Consider the following 27,275-nt stretch of genomic DNA (forward strand, 5'->3'; position numbering starts at 1 on the left):
ACTATTTGGAACTGTGCTATAAATGCAGATTACAACCAATTGTCATTTGGGTTTTTTCTTTTCTTGCAAGCTGAACCAGAACAACCTGATAAGAACTAGTTTGATTCTTCCTCATTGAATGATGTGTATGAGATTTCTATGTCTGCACCCATGTTTTCTCTGTCCTGTCGATGGAAAGGAAAATATCCCTCAACATCACGGTCATAGAGCTGTTATTTTATATAATTCATAGTGTTCTTTTATGATAATTCATTACAGCAGACCAGCGTTGGCTTTTGAAATAATCTTTGTAGAAAGCAGGATTCAGCTCCTCCAAATAAGTATTTTGATCTTGTTTTGTTAACAAGCAAATCCTTATTGCTTCCTATGGATTGTCCTAGTTCTGTGAGTAGTATTTCTTAAATCCAAGGTGCATGATGGGAAGCATGCACTGTCCCTTTCTTGTATACCGATACCAATGCTGGAGGATAAGGTAAATTGAGTGTTAAGTATCGCAGTCTCGATGAAATAATGCTTGCAACTAATACTTAGTTGTAGAAACTACTGATGTTGAATGGAGTAAAAAGTTTATAAATTAAATAAAAATTGAATAAAATAACACTTTCTGAAACATTTTTCACTTCCAGGCTTTTTGGAGAAACCCAACAATTCCCAGGTAAGTATTTGTTCATGTCAGACTGACTGCTTGTTCTGCTCATTAAATATTATGGAGTTACTTTAAGTGTGATTGATTTTTTTTTTTTTTTTTTTTTTTTTGTCATTGGATTGTCTTTCATAGCTGAAGGCCCCTGAATCTGTTTTGGAAAGGAGTGAAACCTCTCCTAACAAAAAGCAACAGAAATCAGGTAATGTTCACTTCATGTGGCTCTGGGTTTAGCTTCATAATCTTTCTAGACAGGAGTATTTATTAAGGCATCTGATTTGTTTTGCAGATCTTTTGGAGGAATTCGGCTTAGGAGATGCAGAAGATGTTGAAGGTATTCGTAACAATCTCTTTGTAGTGTTCTTTTATGGACAGACCCATTGTACTTGCAATTTTCTTTCTAATATTAAATTAATGGCTCTAGCAAGGCATCCCGGGAGCAGAAGGTCTACTGAAATATACCTCGGTGTATGTGTTTGCTCCCTCCTCTAGTCTGCTTTTCCGCACTGTCCATACCCTTCCATGATGTACGCTTCCTACACCGTACTTGCTGTCATTTCCCCTTTTCAGGCAGTCCTGAAGTTTGCTTCTCTTTCAGTTTCTCAACCCCCCCCTTCCTGCCTTTCCTGGGTCTCTGAGCATGTGCTGTGGCTGATTCCAGGCTAGGGATCTGTAGGCTAGGCTGTCCAGGAGCTGCAGGTGAGCCACAAAGGGTAATTCTTGGGCTCGTGCCGTAGCTGTAGTTTTCAGGAATTATTACTTGCCTGGCTTTTCTCTACCTGCCTGGCAGTTGTTTTGAATCATGTACAAACACGTTCCTCTGAGGCTTCCCTCTCTTGTTTCATGGAAAATGACCAGCAGGCTCAGAGGCAGGGGAAGGAAGTGAGGAAGAGAGACAAGACGGGAGGAAATGAGTGTCAGCGTGTTTCAGGAATTCTCTTTTCTTCGGAAACAAGGCCAAAGTTGAAGCGGCTAGCTGGTCGGCTATGTATTGGAGACAGGATATGTAACCTGAATGGGTTTTTAATGTCTTTGTTCTCATGTTTATCAATTTGCATATTTGATGATTTGTGTTGTATTTTGTATTAATCACACTTGTTAATCAGATGAGAAACAATTTGCCACTCAGGTTTTAGAGTTTCTACAATTGGCTATTGACAATATAAACCAGAGAGAGGTGAACAGATATGTAGACAAGTAAGTGGACTTGTAACTTCTAAGTATAGAATACAAATAGTTCCAAGTTCTTTGGCATCTTCGCTTTAGGGGAAGAAAGAAAAAAAGGATTGTTGATCTTTTGACAATAATAGAGGTGCAGCTTCTCTCTAGAAGTATGTCCCTCCTTCTCCTCTCGCTCTTCTCCCTTTCATGTGTTTGCAATGGGTAAGCAACAGGTCCCCTTTTGCCCTTTATTTTGCACTGACGGTGTTCTGGTAAGACACACAGATATTGTTAGAGGTTGTTCAGTTAAAACGTGAGTTTTGGTTATGTCTGTATTCCACAGTAATGTGGAGTGTAGCCCCATAATGGACCAGTACGTTACAATTTTACAAACACAGAAAGGAAAGGTTGCCTTTTCATGGCTCGTTTCATGTCAGCTGTTTTTCCTGTGTGGCTTTATTCATTTGCGTCATGCTGGTTTTTACCCATATGTTATCTTGAAGGTCAGGTGCTAAGAAGTAGATGTAAAAATTTCTTTCTTTCAAACATTTTATGTTGGGATTTCGGTTTAAGCAATTTAGATTGCTTCAGCAAAGCATCCTGATTCCTGCAGCACAAATATTTCTGACTCTAAAGGGCTTGAATGCCATCCGTGACAACTTTATTTGATAAATCTGGAGAACAGGTACAGTATCTTGCATAATTAAATATCCAATGAGAGATGGAATTTCCCATTCTATTTACTTTGTTACTGACTCATAGGAATACATTCTTAAAATTATTTTTGAGTCAAAACAAAATAGCGGTGTTCTCATGTTTTCTGTATAGCAAAGTAGGTGCTCTCCACTGTAATCTGCAAAAAGTCGTTATGTACATTATGTACAATTCATGAAGAGGGAAGTCTCAGAACAGAGTGGAGAGGTAAAGGCTAAGTGGAAAGAACGGCGATGACTAGAAGTCATCTTTCAGTGCTAGCTAGAGAGCAGACAGAGTAAAAGGTGGGGGAATGACAGGCAAAAATACTGGAATCTGGTTTACCCTGTGAATTTTTTATATACATTTTTTTGAATGACGGGCTCTTCAGAAGCCTTGGAGTAGGGTTCTGCCAGTGTTTTAACTAAGAATTTCTCCCTGTGCTAAAAGTGAAGAACTCTTGACGATGAGGAGTCATCCTCTTTCACAGTGTTGACAGAAGCCAATAACACAGAAAATAGACTCGTGAATTACTGCTCCAAGAAAAGAAGAAATTTTACTTGCAACAGCTAATGGGAGGAGTCCTTAGCTTTTTAGTTGATGTTTTTTGAGTTATTTTTCCAGTGGTTGGAAAAATAATTACTGACTAGAGTTACTGACGCAATGAGAACTGGAATTTTGCAGGTAGAAGAACACTGTAGCCTTTCACCTTTCCTGCTTCTTCCTTGTTCTGTACCCATCATACAGAAATGTCAAGATTGATTAAACCCTATGGAAAAGGATTCTTAGGGGCTCCAATGTTATCAAAATCTTACCTCAAAAGGGAGACATCAGACTCAAATAGCTGCTGCTGAAATCTTTCCTGTTGACCGTGATGGGCAAGGCTGAACAGGAGTTAGGGTTGCTTTTCATTCTAGCAGCATGGTGCCTAATTTGAAAGTGACTGCACTCTGAAACAGAATCCAAAAGACGAAGACGCCTACGTACTCTGAACAGAGAATGTGACTTGCATCCTTAGAAGGGCAGTACAAAACTCTGGGTGCTCGCAGGTCTGCTTGTATCCAGTTTTCAGGCAGATACAGTTGAGCAGAAAAGCTTATTCGGTCTGTGTTGTGCAGACCGGAGAGGTGTCACAGCTCTCCTGCATCCACAAAATATTGAAGTCTATCTTCTAAGCAAAATTGTGGTGCCCATGTTACATGATGGGGGTGATGGCGCATATCAAGTTGTATGGTAGGAAGCTGCCTGCATTTTTCTGTTTGTGACCTGAGTGAACACTGGTGAAGTGACAGAAGAAGTCTGGTAAGCGTACCTTCATGGAAGCAGAGTAGGAGCAGCCCCGTCTGTCTGACCGGCTGACCACCCGCTGCTGTACTTGGGTGGAGAGGCTTCTAGGAGTAGCACGTAGACAATGAAAGTTTGTAAAAGGAGTCACCTACAGGAGAAAATGCCAAGAGTGAGGTTGGCCTTGTGACTCATAAATAGCGGACCCTTTTGTATTTTTGTGATTTTATCTATGTTCTTCCTGTCTTGCTCGCTTTTCTTGTGGGAAGAATGTTGTGTCCCTCTCCAGCAGCGAAGCTTTGTGTATTGAAAGGCTATTAGGTAGAAGCCATAGGATGATGGAGCAGGAAAGGAGATGCAGAGTGATTAAGGTGAAAAGAATCCATCTCTGGTTTTAGATGCCACACTTGACCTGCTGGGACTTGTTTCTTTCTGAATACTTGTTCCTTCAAAATGTTCCGTGTGCCTTCCACACAAACAATACAATGAGTTGCTGCTTCTAAATTGTGTCTGGAACTATCTGGAGTCCAGTTCTCAGATATAACAGAGATTCAAGGTAGGCACCCCAGAATGGGGAGCCCAGACTGAGTGAGTGACTGCTTCCGAGGAGTTTGTGACCGGTCCAGTATTACGTAGAAATTCTGAGAGAGGAAAGGATGGAATCCAGTTTTCAACGGTAAAAACATCCGGATCGTGGGTGATTTCTCCACATTTCACAAGCCTGTCTTTCATTCAGCGGCCCGTCCATGTCTTCTGGGACAGATGGGGCAGCAGTTTGACTGAAATACTCTGTCTAGATCCATGTCTAGAGACAGATTTGTGTCGTGCAAGGAATAAAGCTGGGGTCTTCAAGATTTCAAGCCTGTGGCTTTGTTGTTCGTGATTTTCTGTGCGCAACACATAGGGAAACTGAAATTGCGGGAGGAATACTGTGTGGCGCACAGTGTGTCAGAGATACAGAGGTGTATATCTACGTATGAGAGAGAGATGTTGTGCATGTTTAAGAAACAGGAATGGCCTCTTTGTGACAATGTGTAGTGATTTTCAGCACATTTCCCTTATACATTAAAAGGTAGAATGCCTTGGAAGAAAGGAATTCACCCAGATGCATCTTAAATCTGTGTTACGATAATTTTCTCTCGGAGTGCACAAATTTGAGGGGATTTATTTTATGTTAAGATTTTTGTCACAAGTAGGATGATTCAAGATGCACTCTAGGTGTAAATAAGTAGTATTAAGTCGTGCTGGTTATAAAAATGTGTGGTTTTTCACTGCAGGTGAGAACTCAGGATCTACCTTTCATATGTCATCATCAGCTGAAAAAGACAACGTGAAGGATGCCATTGAATATTATGGGGTGCAGGTATGTAAGCCCAAATATTTTTGGATTACAGTCTGATTCAGTAAGTTGTATTATACACTAAGGTAAAGAAAACTTACCAGTCTGAATAATGCTGAAGGGAGAGTCCTGTAGGTGAAGGCTGCGTTACAGTCTGAAGGAAAGTTGGATACAGTCGTCTTATGGTGGGGTAAAATCCTTGTCACTATGTCGGATGCTTGCTGTTATGCTGATTTGTTTTCAGTTGGTTTGCTTAAATTTTGAGGGGTGTTTTTCCTCTTGTGCACTGCTGAGAAACAAATGTGCGGCCACATGTGGGGTTTTTTTTTGCCTGTGCAAAATGCACATTCAAGTGAAGAGGGAGATTTGTCTGTGATATGCTGATCTGTTTGATGAAACATGCCGGTCTTCCTCTTTGTAAGACAAAGATCAAAGAGAGCACCTTGAAATGTGGTGACCTTTCTGAGGCTTCCCCAGCCTCTGCAAAATACGCTCTTGTTTGGCCACGTGAAGTGTTTGAAAAGGGTTTTCTCAGAGGGTATCCTAGAGGGGAATAAGGCAGGCGTCCTGCTTGTGTTGGGCGTGCGGGGCAGGGCTGCACAGAGGGGTCTGGCGTCCTCTGGAACACCCGAAGGGACAGCGTAGCAAATGATTTCCACCCCACAGCCGGGCATCGCGAGAGAGGGACGTGCCTAATTCTAGGAGGCAAAGCGCAGGACTTAAGCCTGTTGCAAGGTGGTAGTAGTTGGCCAGTGAGCTTGGGAAGGGGGAGGGTGAGACAGGTGGTGTCTGGCTGAGGTGCTCCTTCCCTCTTGTGAGCGGAGGGGTCTTTGCCGCGGGAGAACAGGGCCTGGCTGACGAGAGGAGCGCGAGGAGCGTGAGGGTCTCAGCCCGCTGGGACACCAAGGCTGCAGGCCCTGTTCAGAAGGCAGCACGAGCCGAGGAGGCGTGTGGGCAGGACTGTGACGCGGGGCAGAAGCAGAAACAGAGCGTGGGGACAGGGACTTGAGGGGGCTGGGTAGGGTTAAGGCGTGGTGCGGTTTTCCTGCGAGCTTGGGTTCCTGATTCCTGGGATGAGGGCAGGAGCAGGCAGGTTTCCCTAATAAATCCTTTCCTTTGCACCTTGGAGTGGAATTTATTATTTCTGAAGCTTGGGTGAAGAAATAATCCTCCCTTAGCCAGTTCTCTGTGTGGTGAACGGTAAGAAGCTTGTCATGTTCATTCCCGTTGGGTTAGCTTAGGTGGCCGGGGACTGTGCAATGCCAGACGGTAGAGCGCGATGGAGGGAGGAGGGTGGGTGAGAAAAATGTTGGCAGTTTTAATGAAAAATGGTATTACAGCAATAAACCGTGAAAAATAAACATGCTCTGTGACAAGCGCCGGCAGTTACAGAAAGCCAGCAGGCTAAAAGGTAAAAGCAACCCTAATGCCTAGGCAAACCTAACCCAAGAAACTGTTGTCTCTGAGTCCTTCTCTTGTTAAGAAGATGGTGATGCAGTGAACCTTTCATTTAGCGTCCCTTGATTGTTCTTATAAAAATGGCTTTCAAAATGCCTTATTTCTATTATATGATGAGTTTGCAACAGAAGTTGCATAGATCAACTGTAATATTTTTTTTCTTGATAATCTTTCTGTCTGTACCTGTTTACTTAAGGATAAATATATTTTAGAAACTATCAACTTGATAGAAAAAACAGCACATGAAAATCACACTGATAAGGCAGAAATTTCACATCAGAAATTTCACAGCAGAAAATGAGGAATTGCCCAGTGCTGACAAGCAGTTCTAAGTCCAAAACCTTGGAAAGAAAGAGATGCAAGAATGTGGGTTGAAAATGAGAAGGGGGAATTGAAAACAAGTTTTAAAAACGTTACAGCAGAACTAAAGCAGCTGCTTGGTGAAATTAATGAAACTGGGAAAACTCCTTCCCTTGTGGAAGAAATGTCAGAAGATGGCTTCAGTGCCGAGTTGAAGAGTTCTCATGTTGTTTCATCTCATGCAACAGAATCAAGTAACAGCTTAGAAAGTAAAGGTGAATTTGGAGACATTAAACTTATGCTAGGTGGAAAAGTACCCAAAATGGAAACTGTAATCCGAGTCTTGGTGTCCTTTCTGATCAAGATAACTGAAATGCAAACATGGAAGATACCTGGAGTACAGATGAAGAAGATTGCACGTATAATATGGATGATACGAAGGTGCCTCTAGCAAATGGAAGCAGTAGAAACGTAGTGGGAGGTCCTGAATACTCCCCGAGATACAGCTTAAAACCCAGTCTTTTGGATGACATTTCTAATATTATTCCTACAATAAGACAGTTTCTCCACGTGGTGAAAATGGACTTTTTGTAACAGCGAGGGAACTTGGAAAAGACTCTGGATTTAGTGATGTTTTTCCCAGGGACTGCTTTATCAACAAAACAGGAGAAGCAGAAATGGGAAGTCTTTTTGCAAATGCTCAGCAATCATACGTCATGCTGAAAAGGAATCTTGATGAAGAGCTAAAACAAGATACGGGAAGATTAAAGGGTAAGGTAGGAATGCTGCAAATAGTATTCCTGGCTTTGGAGAAAGAGAAGGTACAGCTGCCAGAAGAGGTAGTTCACCTGCTGCTCTTTATTCTTTAATCTCGCTCTGGATCAAGGGTCCTGTTCACTTTAGCTATTCATCGTTAAAGGAGGATGCTTCCTACAAATTGGGTTTTGTTCTAATGGAAATAGGTGACTGGTGAACAAAGGGAGCAGTGGAGAGTTGTCTTTTTCCTCATTTTTGGAAAACGGAATGCATTATTGCTCCAGTGTAACAGTAGGTGGCACTTGGTTCCAGTGCAAGTAGTTATCACTACATTGCCTTAAAAAGAAATCCATACAATTCTGTCTGTTCTGATTCTGAGTCAAAGAATGAAAATAGCTTCTGAACAGGGTCTTGACTAATAATTCATGTGCTGTGATATCTGCATGGTGTGTCTTCATTGCCTTTCACTAAAATTCCTCTTTCCTGTGAAACCATTTGTGTTTGTGGGTTTGGGATCTTTTTTTTTCTTTCCTCCCCTTGTTCAGGGAGCAGTAGCCCAGTACAGTTCCACTTGATATTCTTTTCTGGCGGTGTTCCAACTGACATTGTGCAGTCCTCCTAACTCTTTGTCCATCAGTAATGCTTTCCCTTTTTTGTTGTTCTCATGTTTTAAGAGACGCCATTGTTTTCTTTCTAAGGGCTGTATTCTTGTTATCTTTAATCATGAGTGAATTCAAAGTACTTTCAATGACATAATATGCTTTGTAGTGTAATTTTGTGAAAATGCTTCTCTAATTTTATATTGTTTCAGGGGTAAACCCTGAATTAATCAGTCTTGGATGTGGTGTTTCTGTCTTTTAGAAATACTAAGAAATACATGAAGCTTAACTTTCTTTTTATAGGTTGAGAAGGAAAAAAGCAAACGAAGAATTTCAAAAGTGCAGGCGGTGGCAAAACAGGAATGTCTTGGTAAATTAAATATACCATCAGACAACATCACTAGTCGGCAAATGAAAGAAAAGATTACTGTAAGGAAGAATGACTGTTTGAAAATGGAGAATGAAAACACTCTAGAAGAAAAAGACAAAAAGAGTTTTTCATCTGAGGAGAGCTCAAAATTGATTAAAATGCCAATGAAATGGTAAGCTAAGGAAATAATCTCTAATTCTTATTTGTAGTACTACGTAAGTGTCTTAGGTTTTCTAATATTGTAGTAGTTGAAGTAGTTTCCTCAGTGGTGAAAGCCATAGTGAGTAGTCCACTGCTTCTCAAAAAGTGAAGAAAATGTCTTTTTAGAAAACACGACGCTCACGATATTCAAATTTATTGCCTGCTCTACAAAAAAGAAAAGGGGAAAAAAAATAAACCCCCCACCCAAATTGCTGTGTTTTCCTTGTCAATACTGAGGCAAAATGCATCTTCAAAACCAGAACTGAAGACTGGAAAAAGCAGTTATTTTTGTAGGAAATGGCCACCTAGAAAAGAAAAGTAGGAACTTGGGGTTTGCTGCTACTCCCTTTTCTAGGTGATTTTAGTGATCTCCGTGCAGTTGGTGTTTTCCTTTTCATTAAGTTAATATGCCCTTTGTCGGGAGAGGGGAAAAGATGATATTACCAAACCAATCTCAAAAGCCTAAAGAAGGCACACGTATTTTTATGTAAACCTAAAGCAGGAGTTTCTTCCTATCTGTCCTTCAAAGGAATCTCTGCTCTAGATGCTTTCTGTAACATGGATATTACGGGTATTCCAGCTTAACCTGGATCTAGCTCAGATTCCACGTGTCCCCCCCACTCCTAGGGGCAGGTGTTTTAAGTACTTGGGTATCTTCCACGATCTTTGCAGTCAAGTCTGTGTTTTTATAGTAGATATTTTTTGTCTCAGTCGTTTCTGGACATCATCTTACGTCTGTTTCACAGAGATATTTTTTGTAAGCCTACTCACTTGGTGATTTGTTTTTTTTTCCCCCTTTCTGTTTAATGCAGTAAAATGGCCCTGAATGCCAAAGTTGCAAAGAAAAGTAGAAGGCAGCCTTCAAAGCAGAAGGCTCATCAGCAGATGAGCTCTTCCAGTGGCAATCATGGTCAAGTACGGGATGAGAGCACTTCCAGTGAAACATCTGAGGATGAAGGAAGGTATGCATATAAGGAATGCTGAAAACAAAAACTTACTTAATGATGTAAGTTGACCTAAGAGCTAGAGGCAAGTTTGGGTTTTTGTTGTGTGTTGAGGTTTTTTGTAAACCTGATGCATATGAAGATTCTTGTTCTTTCTTGTGACCACACTACCTGGTGCACTTTGTGTTGACAAACACTTTGCTTTTGTTTAGAGTGCTTTGAGCATGCTGGCCAAGTTAATGATAAGGTCACTGTGCACAAATTCTGATTAATTACATGAGTGTGTGCACAGGCATAGAAGTATTTTATGTGTTTAAAAAGGGTGAGGCGAGACTTACAGAAAAGCAACATCACTCTTTCACTGCAGGTGTCTCGGGATTTTTTGCCCTGCTCCCCGCTCCACCTTTTCTCTTGCAGCTGTGTACCCTCCTGACTTCTTGCCCACCCTGAACTTACTTGTGTGGGTTGTGGCAAAGTGAGAAAGAGAAGTTGTTGACACTGTTCAGCACTAGCTAAAAATCTGGTGTGTTATCAATGCCGTTTTGGTCAGAAATCTAACACACAGCGCTGTGTGGGCTGCTGTGAAGAAAATAAGCTGCATCCCAGCCAGACCCAGGACACCAGAGAATCCAAAATTACAGTTCTTTGACCTGTAGGAGAAGGATTCTCGGTACTGAAGAGAGCTAAACCCCTGGTGTTAAACAGGGAATGCACGTAACCGTATAGCTCCATGTCTGTAGCTGTAAGATTTCTGTCACTTTGTGTGAAGCTGAGAGAACAGGTATTTCAACTATTTGCTTAATATCTTGCGGAAAAAATAGCCTTCCAATAGACATAATAGTACACAATAATTGTTTCAGTCTTGATCTATATCTAGCGAAGTTACTATACTAGATTTTCATTTAATTCACTTCTGAAATGAAGTTTTCAAACGAACTTCAGGTATTATTCATACTGCAATGTAAGCATTCCAGTACTGAAATATATTTCTGTTTTCTAGACCTGCAGCAACAACTGGGAGTGAAAAGAGCAAGGTACTGTAAACTAAGTTCTTGATAAACAGTTTCTGTCAACTTTTAATCACGTAGATGGGAGCAGTGTTTATGTAGTGATCAACCAGATGTACGGATTGCTGCTGGTATGCAGCTTTATTGTATTTGAGACAAATCTGTGGGCTGTGAAGGAGAGAATGAATCATTCCTGCATTTGTAATGGTCTGTAATCCTAGACAGTGGAATTACAGAAAGTACTGTATTTTTTGTAGGTCAGCATACCAACGGAAGTAACTGATGACCCTGGTTTAACTCACTCATCTGACCCAACTTCAGAGGATGTGGAATTACGAACTTCAACCTACAAGGAGGCTATGCTGCTGTTAGAACAGCTTCGTGTGGATCATACGGGTATGTTTTCAAGTCACCGTCTTCAGCTGTTACAAGTTCCCCTTAAAACATGGTTTCTTTGTATGCATTCCTAAGTATTTTAGTTTCGTATTTTGATATAATATCTCTTTATGATTAGAGATCCCCCTCAAAAGCTGTGAGACTGTCACCTGACCTGAGACGTTGCCTGCATTACCAGCCGATGTGCCCTTATGTTGTCATTGGTTCTCTGTCTAGTCAGAGCTGGAGAAGCAGCTTCTTGCAAAGTACAGTTCAGCTCCTTCTAATGGGGTCATCAAAAGTCAGCAAGAGCTTTTTCTTCTTTATATCCCCTTGATGTGGTTTAAGCCCAGCCACACCAAAACACCTAAGCACCACACAGCCACTCACTTGTTCCACCCCAGTGGGGTGGGGGAGAGCATCGGAAAGGGAAAAGTGAGAAAACTCATGGGTCGGCATGAGGACAGTTTAATAGCAAAAGCAAAAGCCACGCACGCAAGCAAAGCAAAGCAAGGAATTCATCCAGCACGTCCCATGGGCAGGCGGGTGTTCAGCCATCTCCAGGACAGCAGGGCTCCGTCACGCATAACAAATACTTGGGAAGACAAAGTGCCGTCACTCTGGATGTCCCTCCCTTCCTTCGTCCTCCCCCAGCTTTATATGCTGAGCATGATGCCGCGTGGCATGGCACATCCCTTGGGTCAGCTGGGGTCAGCTGTCCCAGCTGTGTCCCGGCCCGGCTCCTTGCGTACCCCCAGCCTGCTGGCTGGTGGGGTGGGGTGAGGAGCAGAAAAGGCCTTGGCTCTGTGTGAGCGCTGCTGGGCCATAAGGAACACATCCCCGTGCTACCAACCCTGTTTGCGGCCCAACTGCAAAACATGGCCCCGTACCAGCGACTGCGAAGAAAATTAACACTATCCCAGCCACAACCAGCACACCCCTCAACAGCTAATGACAAAGAGTACAGCAAAATAATGGCTTTGCTTAAAAATAGTAAGTACATATATATAACAAATTTCAACTGTCATAAGATGCTTGCGTATATGCACAAGGCATTATATAAACATAAGCATCACTTACTAGGGCTCTTAAACTATGCTAAAATTTCATTAGGCAAGTGTTAACCTTGGCCGAAGGCCAAACTCCCCCCCCAGTGCTGCCACTGCCCCTCCTTGACAAAACGGGGCGAAAAAGCTTGTGGGTCAGTGTGAAGGCAGGGCTGTCACTTCCCAGTGACTGTCACTGGCAAAACAGACTCCACCGATTAAAATACATTTGGATAGTGAGAAACAAAGACCCCAAACCTGAGAAGGACACGTCGGCACCCCCCCTGCTCAAGCTCTGCCGCGCTCCTTCCCTGCCACCTCCCCAGGCAGTGCGGGGAGGCTGCGGTCTGCAGTCGGGACGTAGCAGTTTCTGTGCTGCTCCTTCCTCGTCCCTTTTCCCTGCTCCAGTGTGAGTCCTCCCCCAGGCTGCAGTCCTTCGGGGAAAATCTCCTCCAGCCTGGGCCCTCCATGGGTCGCAGGTCCTTCGGGAAGGATCCGCCTGCTCTGGCACGGGGTCCTCCGCAGCACTGCGCTGTGGGTATCTGCTCCAGCATGGTTCTCTCCGGGGCTGCAGGGGAATCTCTGCTCTGGCACCTGGAGCAGCACCTCTCCCTCCTCCTTCGCTGACCTGGGTGTTCGTTTGCGGGGCTGGTTTTCACATGCTTTTCCCCTTCTCGGCCCATTTCGCCCTTTCCTGCATTTGTTTTTCCTGAGGTGCTGCCAGCACGGCTGAGAGGCTCAGCTGTGCCCTGCGGTGGGTCCATCGAAACCGTCCATGTCCAGCACGGGGCGACCCCTGGCTGCTTCTCAGAGGGACCTTCCCACTACTGAGACCTGCCACCTGCACCTAATGCAGCAAAGCGTTGAACAGCTTATACATTGGGCAGTATTTGTGCAGCTTTGTGTCTTTTCTATCTCAAAGCAGGTTCTGCTATTTTGTTGAAACTGCAAAACATACTTCTTGAATATGAACAGAGAATAGAACGTGGGACAAATCGGTATACAGCTCTCTCCCGCGAAGTAAGGGAATTGGAAGATGAAAAGAGGGAGTCACGGTTCAGAGCGGAGAAGACTCAAGATTTGAAATCCATATTGGCTCACCAAGAAGCAGAATGGAAAAGTGATATCCAAAGCCTTAAGTATGTAAACTTGTGGTCTGATAATGTATTATCTTGTCAGTGGTTTTATTCCAAAAGGCTCTGATGGTGCGGGCAACAGGGTGAGAAGTTTCCAGTCTTTTGGGTTTGGGTTTTTTGAATCCCGTGGGCCAGTTATGCTATGAAGTACATAATGTGAGAGGGGAAAAACGTCCGGATACCAGCTCCATGTACAGTCTTCTGGATGTTGTTCTAACTTTGTTTTCTAGCAAGAAAAGAGCAAGAGAGTGTGTACGGGGAAATCAGATTTATAAGAGAGATCTGAGAGATGGTTGGGTGTGGGTTTTTTTTTCGTTTTGTCCTCGCAGCTTCAGTTGGCCTATAATACTAGGATTTCTGGTAACTCCACCCAGTGCAAGTCAAACCAGAGCTTAGAGCATTTGTTTGCTTACCTGTTTGTTTGTTGGAAAGGTCAAGTTTGGGATTGCCCCTTTCCCCACACTCCTGAGCTAGACCCGGAGGTGTGAGGTTTCTCATCGCTGTTGACATCACGTCAGACAGGGGTGGCCAGCAGGCACCGTAGGCAGTTGAGCAAGGACAACTGCAGAGCCCTGGCCTGGGAGGGGAGATCTCCTCGTGGTGATCCCCGGTGGGATGGCGTGGCTGGGGAGCTGGCCCAGCAGGGCCAGGCGGCCCAGGCAGAGAGCGAGCTCAGCAGGAGCCACCGTGAGCTGGCAGCTGGGGCGGCCCGCAGCGGCCTGGGCTGTCTGGGGGGCAGCAGTGCCAGGGCACTGGGGGCAGTGAGTGCCCACCCCTCCTCAGGGCTTGCTGAGCTGTGTCTCGAGCCCGGGGTCCGGTTTTTGGCCGCCCAGCCCAGGAGATCTTGCCCAGCCCGTGTGAGGTCGGCAGGGAGATGCCGGGCTGGCGCGGGGGCAGGAGCACCAGCCCTGTGAGGGGAGGCTGCGGGAGCTGGGCCTGGGGGAGTTGGGCCTCCCAGCGCGGGGGAGGGGAGTACGAGGAAGACGAGGCCGGTCCCAGCTTGGCCTGGGTTTGACTTCAGCAGGTGTTCAAAATCCTCAAGCATCTGTCAAGTATAAAGAAGTAGTATTTTCATTCTAAGTGAATTCTCCAAGCAGCGTTAAATTTATACTTTAAAAGTTACACTTTTTGCGAAATTACCCTAGAAATTACATGTAAAGCTTTTTCCTTGCAATATACGCCATTCAAATACAAATGTTTCTGTCAGTCTTTCAAGTAATTTTAGTGGTGGTTGATTCTTGTTTTGCAGAATTTCTAAAGCAGGCTTTCAATTGGCAGTTCTTTCCTTACGTTGGTACTTGGTTTTTATTTTTTTCTTCATCATTGCAAGTATATGGGAAAAAATAGTCAAAATAAGGATCAAACACAAAGCTGCTTTCTTGTTTGGGTACCGTGGGCACACCATGGACCGTTTTTTACCATGTCAGTGCTCATTGCTGATTGTTTCAGTTGGTAAAGAAGCTGACCTTCCATAAGGCTTTCCTTATAAATCAGCTTCAAAATGAAATTGCTGTAGTTTCTCCCAGAGGTAGATCCACTGAGGTTTAAAACTGGTTTTAATCGTATCCAGCTTAAACCCCATGCATTTCTGAATCTGGTTTTGAACACTGACATCCTTCTGGAGTAAATAGAAGCTGCTTGTTCTGTCTGTGGGCAGCCTTACCGAAGGCTTGCTGAAAAATTGTTGGGTCTGCCATAGATAAGTGGCGTGCTGATTCACCAGTATTGCTTCTAGTCACTGAATCCGTAATATGTAGCCTCAGTATACCAAGAAAATGTATATTAACCATAGTAAAAGTTTATGATGCTTTGATCCGATGAGACAACAAACTCCTTTTTCAACACAATGGCTTTAATATGAAGAGGATTTATTTTTTTATTATAGAAGTGTACACACTAGTGTGCATTTCCCTGTGTAACCTTACAGAAAACTGGTACATCAATCAATGGTTTATTTCCGTATCTTGTACAACTGATATCATGGACAATGGAATGAAGTTAGAATTCTTTAAAAAGTTGAAAAGTACAGTAAAAATACGGAATCTGGAAACATTTAAGTTTTTTTATGGTTTGAGTTGTCTCTGCAAGTTCATCATGTGGAACATCTACTTTTATATCAGTGCTTTTGTTTCTCAAATACTCTGTTAAATCCCAGGTGTTCTTTGAAACAAGAAGAAGCAAAGAGACTCAGAGTAGAAGTGCTCTGTGAGAAAGTGAGAGAAAAACTCCAAAGGAAAGAAGATCAATATTGTAAAGAAAGGGAGGGGAAACAGAAACTTGAGTTACACTCAAGGAATTTAGAAATGGAGATAAGAACACTGAGAAAGCTCTTGAAACGGGTATATTAAATAATTAAATAATTAAACACTTTCTTTTCTGCTTCTTTTCACTTGTATTCCAGTATGCCTAGAGAAGGAGGGGCTTTGTTCATGGAAGAGGCATTGGATAACTATTGCCAAATTTTGAGGGCAGTAGAGAACAGTTGGTTCACAATTGGTCTGTTCTTTTTTTTTTTTTTTGGCTTTGCAGTTTATTAATCCTTTTTTTTCTTTTTCAGAATTTAGGTTTCATTTGTATTTTGGGCAAAGCCTGACTTTTTTCTGAATTACTACAAAACATCCTGTATTTCTTCTTCTTATATTTTCAGAAGAAAATTAAAATTTATTCTTTATAGGTGGATTATCATAGCTGTGGGGAATCAAAAATCTTTTCAAGTATTCTGGGGAGAGTGGGAAGGTGTATTGCTAGCTCTGATTTTTCTCGAGATGCAAGCAGTTGTATTACTGCAGGTTGAAGAGGAACATGATGAAACACAGACACAGCGCTCTCAGGAAAAGAGTGCCAGAGCCCTTCAAGAAGGAATTTTGAACAACCACCTTGGGAGACAAATGGAACTAGAAGAAGAGACAAGAAGATCTATAGGAAAAAATTCAGAGGTAAGCAGATATTTTTTTTTCTAATAAGTCAGATTTCACCATGTTTGTTTTAAAGTCATCATAAATCTTATATAACTTTCCGTGTTTCTTGACGGATTATTTACAGCTTACCAGTGTAACTTAACTGTGTAAATACCTTTCCTGTTTTCTCTTATGTCTTTAAAAGTTCTGGAAAGCAGCATCACTCCTGTATGGACCTGAATGACTTGTGCAAGTCGGAAACTAATAGGTTACGAAATGGGGTAAATAGTGTGTTCTATCTGTTATTTGTCATCTCACAGACATTTTATTATCACTTTTTAGGGTTTCTAGCAACGAGACACCTAGCTACCTATGTCAAGGTTGACCAGGAAGAAAGTTGTTTGACAGTGTTTGTGTTTCCATTGCTTTTTTTTTTAATTAGTTATTCCCTTATTGAACTTACTTACTTCAAGTATGCCTTTCTTTTCCACCTCCACATACTGAAATTTTATGATCGAATATCAACAATGAATTCAACTCTCTGTAGGAGTTAGAGTAACTGGAGGAGAAAAAGCAACCATCAACACTGTATTAAAAAAGATCTTGAAAAGAGTTTACTGAATTTCCTAAGAATGTGCAGTGCTTGGAAGCCTTGTTTGTTCCTGGCTGTGCTGCCCAATAAATGTAGGGTGAATGTGTTCAAGTGGAAAAAAGTTACACATACAATAAAGAGGAAATATCCAGGACTATTGCATTCCGGGGGTGATTGAGTTTTATAGCTAACTTCCAGTAACACAAAAGGATAAGTGTTCAGAAGACATTTGAGAAGGAAAATACCCTTTCTAGCCTTGTTTTTATCAGATCTGTAGCACAAGTAATTCAACCTTAAAGGCAATATTATAAAGGCATGCACATACAAGAAAGCACTGTCATTTTAAAAGCTTTACACTTGAGATGTTTTAAATAATTTTATTATTTGGTGTAGGTTTAAGGGGGTATTGTGTGTTTGGGATGTTCACTTAGGTTTTAAGGAGATGTTACACTTCCGTTGTGTACGTACATTGTACATGCGCGTGGGTTCACAGAGTAGCTTATTGCCTGAAACTTCATCTTTGAAGTCACGCTTCAGTATTAGAAATGTTAAAATGCAGTTTATTGCTGAAGCTTTTTTTGTAGATTCGTTTCCCAATTGGCTCTTTATTCATGTTCCCTGTCATTCAGGAATCCAACACTGAGAGAGAAAAGGATCTGTTGTACAAGAATCAGTTACTACAAGATGAGATTGCTGTGCTAAGGCTAGAAATCAATCAAGTAAGACTTAAGCACCAGGAGGAAGAAGGAAAATCTTTAGAGGAAAATGAGACCTTGAAAGAAAAAAATGAAGCTCTCAAAAAGGAACTTAAACTGAACAAGGAAGCATTAACACAAACGGTTCTTCAGTACAATGCGCAGCTGGACTTCCTAAAGACAGAATCTGCAGTGCTGACTTCCAAACTTGAGCAGACAAACGAAAGTAAAGACAGACTAGAGGCAGAAATCAAATCATTTCATTCCCGCCTGAATGCTGCTGTTCAAGAACTTGAACGTCATCGGTCATCAGAAAAGGATGCTGAACAAAGATTTCACAGAGAACGTGATGAATGGCATCGCTTGCAAGGCAAGCTCCATCATGACCTCTCCGACACGCAAGAAACCAACAAGAGCTTGTCTCAGCAGCTGTGTAAAGCTGAAAGCAAAGCTAATAGGCTAGAAAATGAGCTTCACCAGTTGGAGCAAACCCTCAGAGAAAAAACTTTGCTTGTAGAAATGACACAAAAAGAGTTAAGTCAAGCCCAGCGTCAGGCAAAGGAATGTGATCGTGCTCAACAACTTGAGAAAGATCCAGTAAGCGAACTTGTAATAAAACAGGAGTCCTTGCAGGGGCGATTGGCCCAGCTCCAGAGTGAAAACCTTTTCCTGCGTCAGCAGCTGGAAGATGCACAGAGCAAGAGGATCATGAAAGAAGAAGTAGTGAATGATGTGCAGGACCGGTTGAATGATACTCTGAACAAACTCAGAGCTGATAGGGAAAAGCAAATTTATCTCATAGAAGAGCAGAACAAGGATTTAAATGCCAAGAGTACTGATTTAAGGAAACAAGTCTTCGAATATGAGACTGACAAAGTAGAAAGAGAGGTAAAGGATATGCTTAGAAAGAACAATTTAAAGTTTGTCCGTTCTTGAAATTATTTTGTTTCTACAGTGCACCTGGTATGTTATGTGCATGGGACCAAAGAATACCAATTTGTTCTGGTTTGTTATGTTTCTCTCGGAATTGCGGAAGGTTTTGGCAAACGGGATATTAGTCCTCAGATCTAAGCAGAGAACAGAAAAAAGGTATCCAAGTCTAAGCTTTGATCAGGAAAGGTGATTCTTCTTACTTAGTTCATAAAATGTTGAAGAACTCCAAAAGATCAGATTCCTCTAGAAGCCCCTGCCTGCTGGTTGGTGGGAGATCCCATGAAAGCTTTAGATGGGTCAGTGTTGTCCCATGAAGTGCATTCCTACGTAATCCCTACTGTGAGCAGAGGCACTGCCAAAAGTGTTCTCCAGCATCTTTTCCACCTCTTTGTCTAGAAGAGGATGGCCTTTGCTTCAGCGAGGGCATCTGTTTCTGTAGTTACGTATTGGTCTGTTTGATGTGAAACCTGAAGGGATGGAATATCCTCAGGAATTCTGTCCCATGCCATTCTGTGGAACGTGGCTAACGGATAGAGACGTCCGGCAGCTTCTCTGTGGAGAACGCTAGATGCACAGACTGTACGTAGGTATTTTTCCTGTGCTCTGTGTGTGTGATACATCTTTCTTTTCTCTTTTGAAAGTGCGAGAGTGAAAGAAAGGAAGTAAAGCAGCTGGTAGAGTTGAAACACCCAGTTGAACTACGTCTGGACCAAGAAATGAAAAGAAACCTCGATCTGCAGAAAGACTGTAAGAGGTATGGCTTTTTAGCATGGTGAAGAGGTATCCCTGCGTAGAAGTCATGTTTTATTAAACTTTAGTGTAAAAATAGGTGTACCTAACTGTGAGCAGATGCCGGCCTCGTGTTAGTTCTTGCAAGGTACTTCTGTACATCAGCCCCTAGTTTTCACTAGCTGCCAAAACAACTGCAGCTGCAGGTTGCCCTGCGGTCCTCCTGGGAAAAAGGGAGTCTTTCATTCCTCTTTTCAGGTGAAATCTGGACTCCCCAAGTGTATGTGGCACAGGAATAGTGGTTTTTCCTGGTAATTCCTGGTGTGTCAAGCACGTTAAAGATGAAGCAAGCGGTGTCTGTGCTGTTTACATGAGAGTATGTGAAAAAGTCCAGTTTTGTTCCTTTGCTTCATTGTTTTTGTGACTCATTTGCTGTGCAGGTTGAAGAGGCTGCTGAGCAGAGCTACGAAGGAACTAAGGGTGTATGAGGAGAGAGGGGGACTGTCCCAGCTTAATTTGCAGGCAGAAATGAAGAACAGGTATTCTGAAATGGTCAATGAAGCTGACAGATTAAGAACAAAGGTGAGCTTTGCTTTGTTTGGGTTATTTTGGTGGTGGTGTTTTTTCTTTTGGAACCTCTGTTCTTTCTTCGTACTTCTTTTCATGTTGTTGATTTTGACTTTTGTTTTCTTGGCTGTGTTTCTGAATTGATTTGACTGGTTTTTGATGTTCCCTCTATGGTCACAGTAGTAGACGGCTGTGATACTGATGTAGTTCTTAAGGGTAAAGATGGAAGTGTTACGTACACAGCAGTATCTGCGAGGGCACGTCAAGGGCAGGCTGTCGTGCAGAGGAAGGGCAAAGCAAGAGCCACAGCAAGGCTGGCAGGGTCTGTGACCACACAGGCCGGGGATCAGCCCCACAGGCTCTCACCAAGAAGAGCAGAAGAGTTCTGGGGACAGTAAGCAGAGTGCGCCAAGAGTGCAGATCACCAGGCCGGTCCATAGGGATGGGCAGGTCTGCAGTTCTACTGGGCCGTCACGTCCATGGGTGAGGGTCAGGGCTGAGAGCAGTGAAGGCCCAGCGCAGGCCTGGCTGCAGCTTGAGGCCGTGGCAGCATCGTCGGGCTCCGACGGATGCATTCCCTCTCGGAAGAGGGGAGTAACGCCACCATCACTCGGAACAGCTCTGTGCAGTTGGCCTTGCCCAAGGTCACCCCCTGAAGCCTGTCTCGGGCACGAGTTGAGCAGGAGGCAGGTGGGGGTTTGCTTTTCGGAATGGTGTCTTTGCTTCCCAGGGCACAATGCAGTGTGAGGTGATGCAGAAAAAATGACTGCAGTAACTTATTGCTTACTAGTAGCTGACTCAGTCCGTCTTTCCTGGTCTTGGAGACCCAGAAACGCTTTTGAGGTTGCTCTGGCTGTTTGGTAGCATGGAACCTTTTATCTGCTTCTCCGCTCATTACTGAGATTTGTTGCTAAAGTAGCTGTGTTCCAAAATTATGCTCCTTTTTAGAAGATGATATTGTAGAATGAGTCAACTGCCTTGAGAGTGGCTCATTTTTAGTTCACAGGTTAGCAGCATGTTTGTGTTCCTGTTGGAAGAGTTATTTTGAATGACAGGGAATGGAATTACGTTTGGGCAATTTTAAATAAGTGTAAAGTTTCTACTTGTTTTAGAGACTCTTTCAAGTGTTGACTCTGCTGGTTTCCCCCACTTTTTTAAAAACAAAAGAGGATGGGATATCATGTTTTATGGTTAATAGGTATAGACAATGGATGTTTCTGGGGGGGGAAAGAAGGGGATAGAAGCTGTAGTTGACCATTGGGACCTATGGGAAGTCTGATATTTCCTGGAAATCTTTTGAAAACAAACCGTAGCTTTGACCTAAAGAGACTGTCTTCTGCCACCAGTGCTGTAAAAGCGGTGTTCTGAACCACTATTTCCAGATCCATTAGCGTAATGGAAGGAAAGGGTATCCGTTTCTTGTCTTGTCAGTTCTGTGACGAAGCTTTGACCGTGTGACAGCATGTGACAATTCCTCTGAAGCGTGACACATGGTTTTTTTCTGATGAAACCAGAATGTGGCTGTGATGTAACTGGGTATGGGTGTGTTTGATTTCCTATGATCGTATGAACACCTCGCAGAAGAATAGCCCTGGTGCTTTTCAGCCTAGCCCTGCGGGTGTCATGCCGCTGGTTTGGTACCTCTCGGTCCGTGACCCACTGCAGAACTGAGGAAGGATGGGAACCTGAGGAATGCTGTCAGAAATTATGTGAAAGCTGTTCTTGTTTTAAAAGAAGAGCCTGGTTTCACTTTTGTTTTAACACTGAATCAGCAGATGGTAAATACAGTGTTGATGGCCAACTCCTTTACCAATTTTCACAGATTTGACTAATTTTAGATCCCTCTGAGTTCCCTGGTTTTTTTCCCCTTTCCTGTGTACAGGTTGATGAACTTTCCCAGCAGCTGGAGATAAAGTCTAAAAAAGGCATGCAGCTAGAAGCACAAAATCATGATTTGCGAGAGGAGTTGTCCACCATGCGTGGGAACCATGAAGAACTGGAGAAGAGCAAAAGCCAGCTGAAAGAAGAGGTGGCTAATCTCAAACACCATATGGAGACTAACATGGTGGATCGCAGCCAAATAGAACAATACAAAAGAGAGGTGGAAGAACGAGCTGCACAAGAAATAAGACAAAAACTGCAAGAAGTCAACCTGATTTTGCAGGTAAGTTAATTTCTTATGTGTGTCTGTTATAGACTTCTGTTTTGGTTGTCATTTTTAGGGGTGGTGGTGGTGCCTGATTCCATGTGTTACGCTGTACTTCTGTTTTTCCTGAAGGGCAGTGGGAGAAGGGAATATGGTTGGGCAAGATGCTTTCATGTGCGTGCAGTGTGCCTGCAGGCCCTGAATCAAAAACTTGCCCAAGGTGTGGATTTTCATTTTGCAGTTCTTGGAGGGGTATCACTGTCCACTGGTCTTGTTCTCATTGTTTATCCTTGAATGGGTATTGCAACTTAGAGTTGTCACAGCCAGGCATACGCATCTTCCTTAGTCATTGCACAAGGGGCAACGCTCAGAAAAGAAGTCACCAAAGCTGCAGGGTGCGGGGTGGGGGTGCGGCATCTCCATAATTTCTTTGAGGAATGCTATGCCCTGTCCTACAGAGATAGTGTTTCTTCATCAGTAGCTTTGATGAGTAATAGTGCTAAGATGGGGGTTCTTTCTGAATGAAAAGAATCATTCAGTGTGGTAGTTCCAGGGTTCTGCCCTGGTCGCTGATGGCAGTGAGGAGGCACAGTTGCCTCGCTGAATAGAGCTGGGCCCTTGAAACTGGGTACGTGCAATTGACTGGCGAGGAGAGTTCTCTTTTTCTTTGCGGTGGTTGAAAGTGTGTATCTACTTCAGATGCAGGCAGCCTCCCAGGACAGATTAGAACAAATCAGAGCCAGTCATCATGCTTTGCTGACAAGCCAGCTAGAACAGAGAATTGGAGACCTCGAACGTGAATTAGACAGGATAAAAAATACCCAGCGAGACAGTACTTTTCAAAAAGAATCCGCACAGGCAGAAGTGGAAAAGTACAAAGACCTGTATCTGGAGGAAGTTAAAAATGGAAGGTGCCTAGCAAAAAAACTGGAAAGGTAAGTCCCTGCTCTTTTGGGGTGATAATAAGATACTACTTTTTCCTCAAGCAGTTTTCTTCATTAAATACCTTTTCTACATCTGGTCAGCATTATGCATAAGATAGCATATTTGTGATGAAAGTACCTTAAGGCTCCCCCCTGTTCATTGGAACTATCTTCGCTTCTCTTCAGTGTTCCAGCAGTAACACCACCGATCATGGGCGTTAATAGGATATTTTTGAAGTTGAGTTTGTTTTAACAGGCAGCCTTTTTGCCAGTCTCTAATCTCCGCTTCTTCTTCTAAGTATGGCAGAAAAGAGAATGTCACGTCCTTTACTGCTTGAATAAGGATAGGCCCTTCAGAGAACGGCATTTGATGCTATGAAGAAGAACAACAAAAATCTTTTGGCTTCCGTTTTAGCAGCATGTCATAGGTTTCAGCTTTCTTTGGGAAGGGAAGGGTAGCCCAGAGTTCTTACGCAGGTGATGTACCTTTCAGAAAAAGCTATGTAAACCCACGGTGTGCACAGACTGCTTTGAGGCCTTAATGCTGAGAAGTCCAAAGTATTGGTTAACTCTTGCTGCTTCTTGCAGGTAGAGTGACTACTTAGAAATAGGCTCTCCAGAAAACCCCCAGATCCAGTTATGGAGATTTTTTTGGACTCTCTTAATCCCTTCCACTTTCCGAAGTCAGATAATAGTCAAAGACCTGGAGGGTAACTTTGTGGAAGTGTTATTACCAAAGATAATTCTTTGTATGCTTCTGAACGTTTCAGAGCTAATGAGAGACTAGCAGAAGCCAACGCTGAGCTCCTTCAGGAGTGCCATAGAAGCAAACCTTTAATTGCAAGCAGCGCTGTCAGTGGTCCAGTTCTGTATTCAACTGAACTGGGACATATTAGCAACAATCCGGCACTGAATAGAAGTCTAAATCTAGGAGGAAGCTTCCTAACCCCGACCGGGAATACGTTACCATCAAGAAACAGAGTTGAAGCCTATGTGGCTAAGGTAAGCGTTTTTAAATACTGTTCTCAACTAGTGTTGAAGAGTATCTGTAAGCAAGGTTGTGCTTTTCAGTCTAAAGTTAGAATCCATTTCTAGTTCCAAACCATATGCTCTAATATGCCAAACCAAATTGCTCATCAAAACAGTACACAACTAGGTGGTAGAAACGAAGACTTTTGGTCATCAGGGTTATACAAATTTCCAGAAGTGCTCAAAGACCAAAAAATACTGAGATCTAAATGATGGACTGCGTAACAACATTCTTTTGCAAGAGAAACTGTGATAAAGAATACTGTGGCATAGGAAGCTGCCAAATAAGCTCTTCAGTAAAATTTAGTGCCGATGCCCCATCCCTGGCAGTGCTCAAGGCCAGGCTGGGTGGCGCTTGGAGCAACCCGGTCTAGTGGAAGGTGTCCCTGCCCATGGCAGGGGGGCTGGAACTGGATGATCTTTAAGGTCCCTTCCAACCCAAGCCATTCTGTGGATGACCTTTTTTAAAACAGCTAACTTCATGATGAGTGCAAAATCCCATCAGACATCTTTGTTTGAGACACCTTTTCCTTCTTCCCTGATCTTCATTTTAGCAGTTTCTTCACCGGAACTTGTTTTAGTGCAATACCAACAAAGGGATGCTTCAAAAGTAGGATGGCATGAACAGGACACGTAACTTATCACTGGAGTGCGGGACGTATGCTGTGCATAGGAGGCATTTGTTTTGGGGGGTCCTGCTATGTGGTGCTTTATGTAACTGCTCCTCAGGAAGTCTACAGAGCTTTCTGATTTTGTACAAAAGCTGCAACCTCTGCGTACCTCTGGTCAAAGTATGCCCTGTAATTAGCAGTCAGCATGCTAGCACATCCCTCACAGAATGGTAAACGTGATATCATGAGAGTTGGAAACCAGATGTCAGTCGTTGTAATCAGTTTCCCACCTAGCATAGGACTGAGGCATGGGCAAGCTTGCCTGTTCAGTCAGTGTCTGTCCCTCGCATATTCTGTTGTTGAATGGATGTGAGAAGCATTCGCTCACTTTTAAGTCTGTCTCGGTTCGCTGGTCCCACCTACACTGGAAAGAACCCATTTAAATAGCGTGTCTGCATACTGTGCCTGGTTTAAGAAAAAGAAAAAACCAAACCAAACAACAAAACAAAAATGGACAAAGCGGTGTGTAGGTAGTGCGTAGCAGCGGCAGTTAGAGATGAACTTTTCTGTATCGTTGCGAATGTGGTTTTTGTGTCAGAGGGGTGGACATAACGCTGCATAAAGAACATGGGAGGCAATTAGTACTGTACCATCTGCAGGGATTATTCTGCACGCAAGCAGCAGAAAGGAGGCAAAATTCAGGGATCCACTGCAAAACTGAAGTAAGGAGAAAGCCAGGACAAGGGAACAAGAGGGACAGGGAGCAGGGAGCAAGTGAGGGCAGGGGAAAATGAGAGAGAGATGGGAGCGAGATGTTACAAGAAGAAAAAGGCAAAGGAGGAAACCATCCCGCTTCTAGGAAAAAAGCTGTCCTAGTTTAAAAGAAAAGGGTTTAACAGTTGTGGTTTCTTTTTTTGAAGAAGAAACAGGAAAAAAAGAATAACCTCCCTGTTACTAAATCCAGCTGCACATCTCTTTATGATACTTCTTCCTGTAATCACCAGTTGGGGAACAACTGAGACTAATTGTAGTGGTGCTGCTTGTAGCCTCAAGTCACCTGACGTTCAGTGTATTCAGGGAAGTCTTAAAACCTGATCTTCTCTGGAGTCCTTCAGAAGAAAGGAACTGAGTTCTCAGAGGTGCAGTAGTTGCTGGAGGGCGTGCATCTAAGTGAGTATTTCGCTTAGAACTGCGGGCTTAATTTTTCTCAGTCGGGTGCAGTATGTCACGTGCATAGCATGCATCTGAGAAAAGAGGATTGAATTGGAACGTAAGACTTTGAAGTCAGGAAGTAACAAAAGGGAAAAACTGCATGTATCCCTCTGCATACAATAATGGGTGGCAAATCTCAATCAGTTTCCAAATGCAAAATCACCAGATGCACAGTCTGTGCAGTCATTTCCACAGGGGTCCCGTGCCATTCAGGAGGCAAGTTGGAGCATGAGGGAAGAAATCAGAGATTATAGTGTTAGTCTACTTTGAAATGCTTTGCTGGTTGTGCTGCCTGGTATTCTGTCTGTTCACCAGACTGTTTCAAAGCAGAAGAATTTCTCTGACTCTAAGCCTTTTCTTCACTTCACTGTTTACTTCAGTTATGCCTCAGCTTTGTTTTCCCACTAACCTGGTTCCCTTCTACAGAATTTGCCTTGCCTTTAAATTCAGGATGCGCAGTGCTGCCTTGGCTGGAGATGACAAATGCTTCTGCCACTGAAGCTCTAGATGACAGCGAGTTAAGAAGCTGAAATTGCAGTGTGCCTCAGGCAGTCCTTTTGCACCGCTTTTTTTAGTCAAAGCTCTCTGCAGATTTGGTGTTCCTTGTAGTAGCTTCCTCAAGGTGAGAAGGGCTATTGGAAGTAGGGAACATGCCAGCCATTCTGAAGAGGAAGATGTTTGTGTACATTTCGTTTGTGCAGAAGCTTTGAAATAGCTTCAGGGGCAAAGAGGTGAAAATAGTTCACACTGCTATTATTCAGAATGATGGTGTTCATTGGTCCTGCAGCTGCTGGAAGAAACACTGGTAAATGATGCTGACAAGAGGAAGGAGTGCTCCACTAGCAAGTGGACACAGTTTCTTCTTTAGACTTAACTAAGGAATTTGGTGTTCAAAGGCTTGAAAGATTGCACCGTTTTCCTAAACATGAGGCATGACTATCAGTGATTACACATAGAGCCGTACATGTTGAAGACGGTCATGTCGCAAGTTCAGCAAAAACCGAGCATGTTATTCTTAAAAAAGCATAAAGAAATGTGTTCCATTACAGTATAGCCCCTTCCCCTTTATCAAATATATACGCGACAGAAAAGAATCACCTTGAAGTGCAAAAGGATCTTTAAAAATACCAAAAAGTTCATATTGGCACAAGCTTATTAACCAGCAGAATCCCAATCCCATGCAAATGTCTTCAGGTTTTTTTGGTGGTTTTTATTTTTATTAGAGCTTCAGTGATGTGGAATAAATTACAAGTACTTGACAAATTCTGTGCATGTCATTAGACAGTGACCGTAGCAACTAGCAATTCAGTATTTCAGACCTGCTCCCTTAGTCCTAAGGCAAGGAATGTCTCCTGCAAGTGCTGCAAGGAGGTTTTGGGACTGGAGTCCTGTTGTTAGGTTTAACAAATGTCAAGCTTAAATCCTAAGAGCTGTGCCAAAGGCTGGTGAAAATGAACATGGGTGTCTTGACAGACAAGAGCAGTGAACTCTGCAACCAGGGTGAATCAGTGGGTAAATGAAACCAGTTTAATGTGGGAAGGGAAATGTCTGCTTCCTACTTCATCTTTCAATTTCTGTTCCGTTTCTGATTTGGCTTTCTGCACTCTTGTAGCAGTCTTTGTTGTTAGC

General features: G+C 43.1%; 1 protein-coding gene across 1 annotated transcript in view; it reads left to right on the forward strand.

Annotated features, from left to right (window-relative positions):
• LOC129734540 (ankyrin repeat domain-containing protein 26-like) overlaps nt 1-27,275 on the forward strand; it is a 51,526-nt gene that overhangs the window by 19,454 nt on the left and 4,797 nt on the right. Inside the window, 22 exon segments of the mRNA XM_055698154.1 lie at nt 627-655; nt 779-845; nt 933-977; nt 5,059-5,144; nt 6,775-6,861; nt 6,863-6,904; nt 6,907-7,210; nt 7,213-7,434; nt 7,437-7,717; nt 8,537-8,775; nt 9,617-9,766; nt 10,749-10,782; nt 11,013-11,151; nt 13,102-13,315; nt 15,468-15,651; nt 16,102-16,248; nt 17,431-18,384; nt 19,071-19,183; nt 19,599-19,740; nt 21,608-21,889; nt 22,571-22,806; nt 23,565-23,796. Coding sequence (XP_055554129.1) covers nt 627-655; nt 779-845; nt 933-977; nt 5,059-5,144; nt 6,775-6,861; nt 6,863-6,904; nt 6,907-7,210; nt 7,213-7,434; nt 7,437-7,717; nt 8,537-8,775; nt 9,617-9,766; nt 10,749-10,782; nt 11,013-11,151; nt 13,102-13,315; nt 15,468-15,651; nt 16,102-16,248; nt 17,431-18,384; nt 19,071-19,183; nt 19,599-19,740; nt 21,608-21,889; nt 22,571-22,806; nt 23,565-23,796 — 4,229 coding nt within the window.

Source organism: Falco cherrug, chromosome W (assembly GCF_023634085.1).
Source record: "Falco cherrug isolate bFalChe1 chromosome W, bFalChe1.pri, whole genome shotgun sequence".
NCBI lineage: Eukaryota > Metazoa > Chordata > Aves > Falconiformes > Falconidae > Falco > Falco cherrug.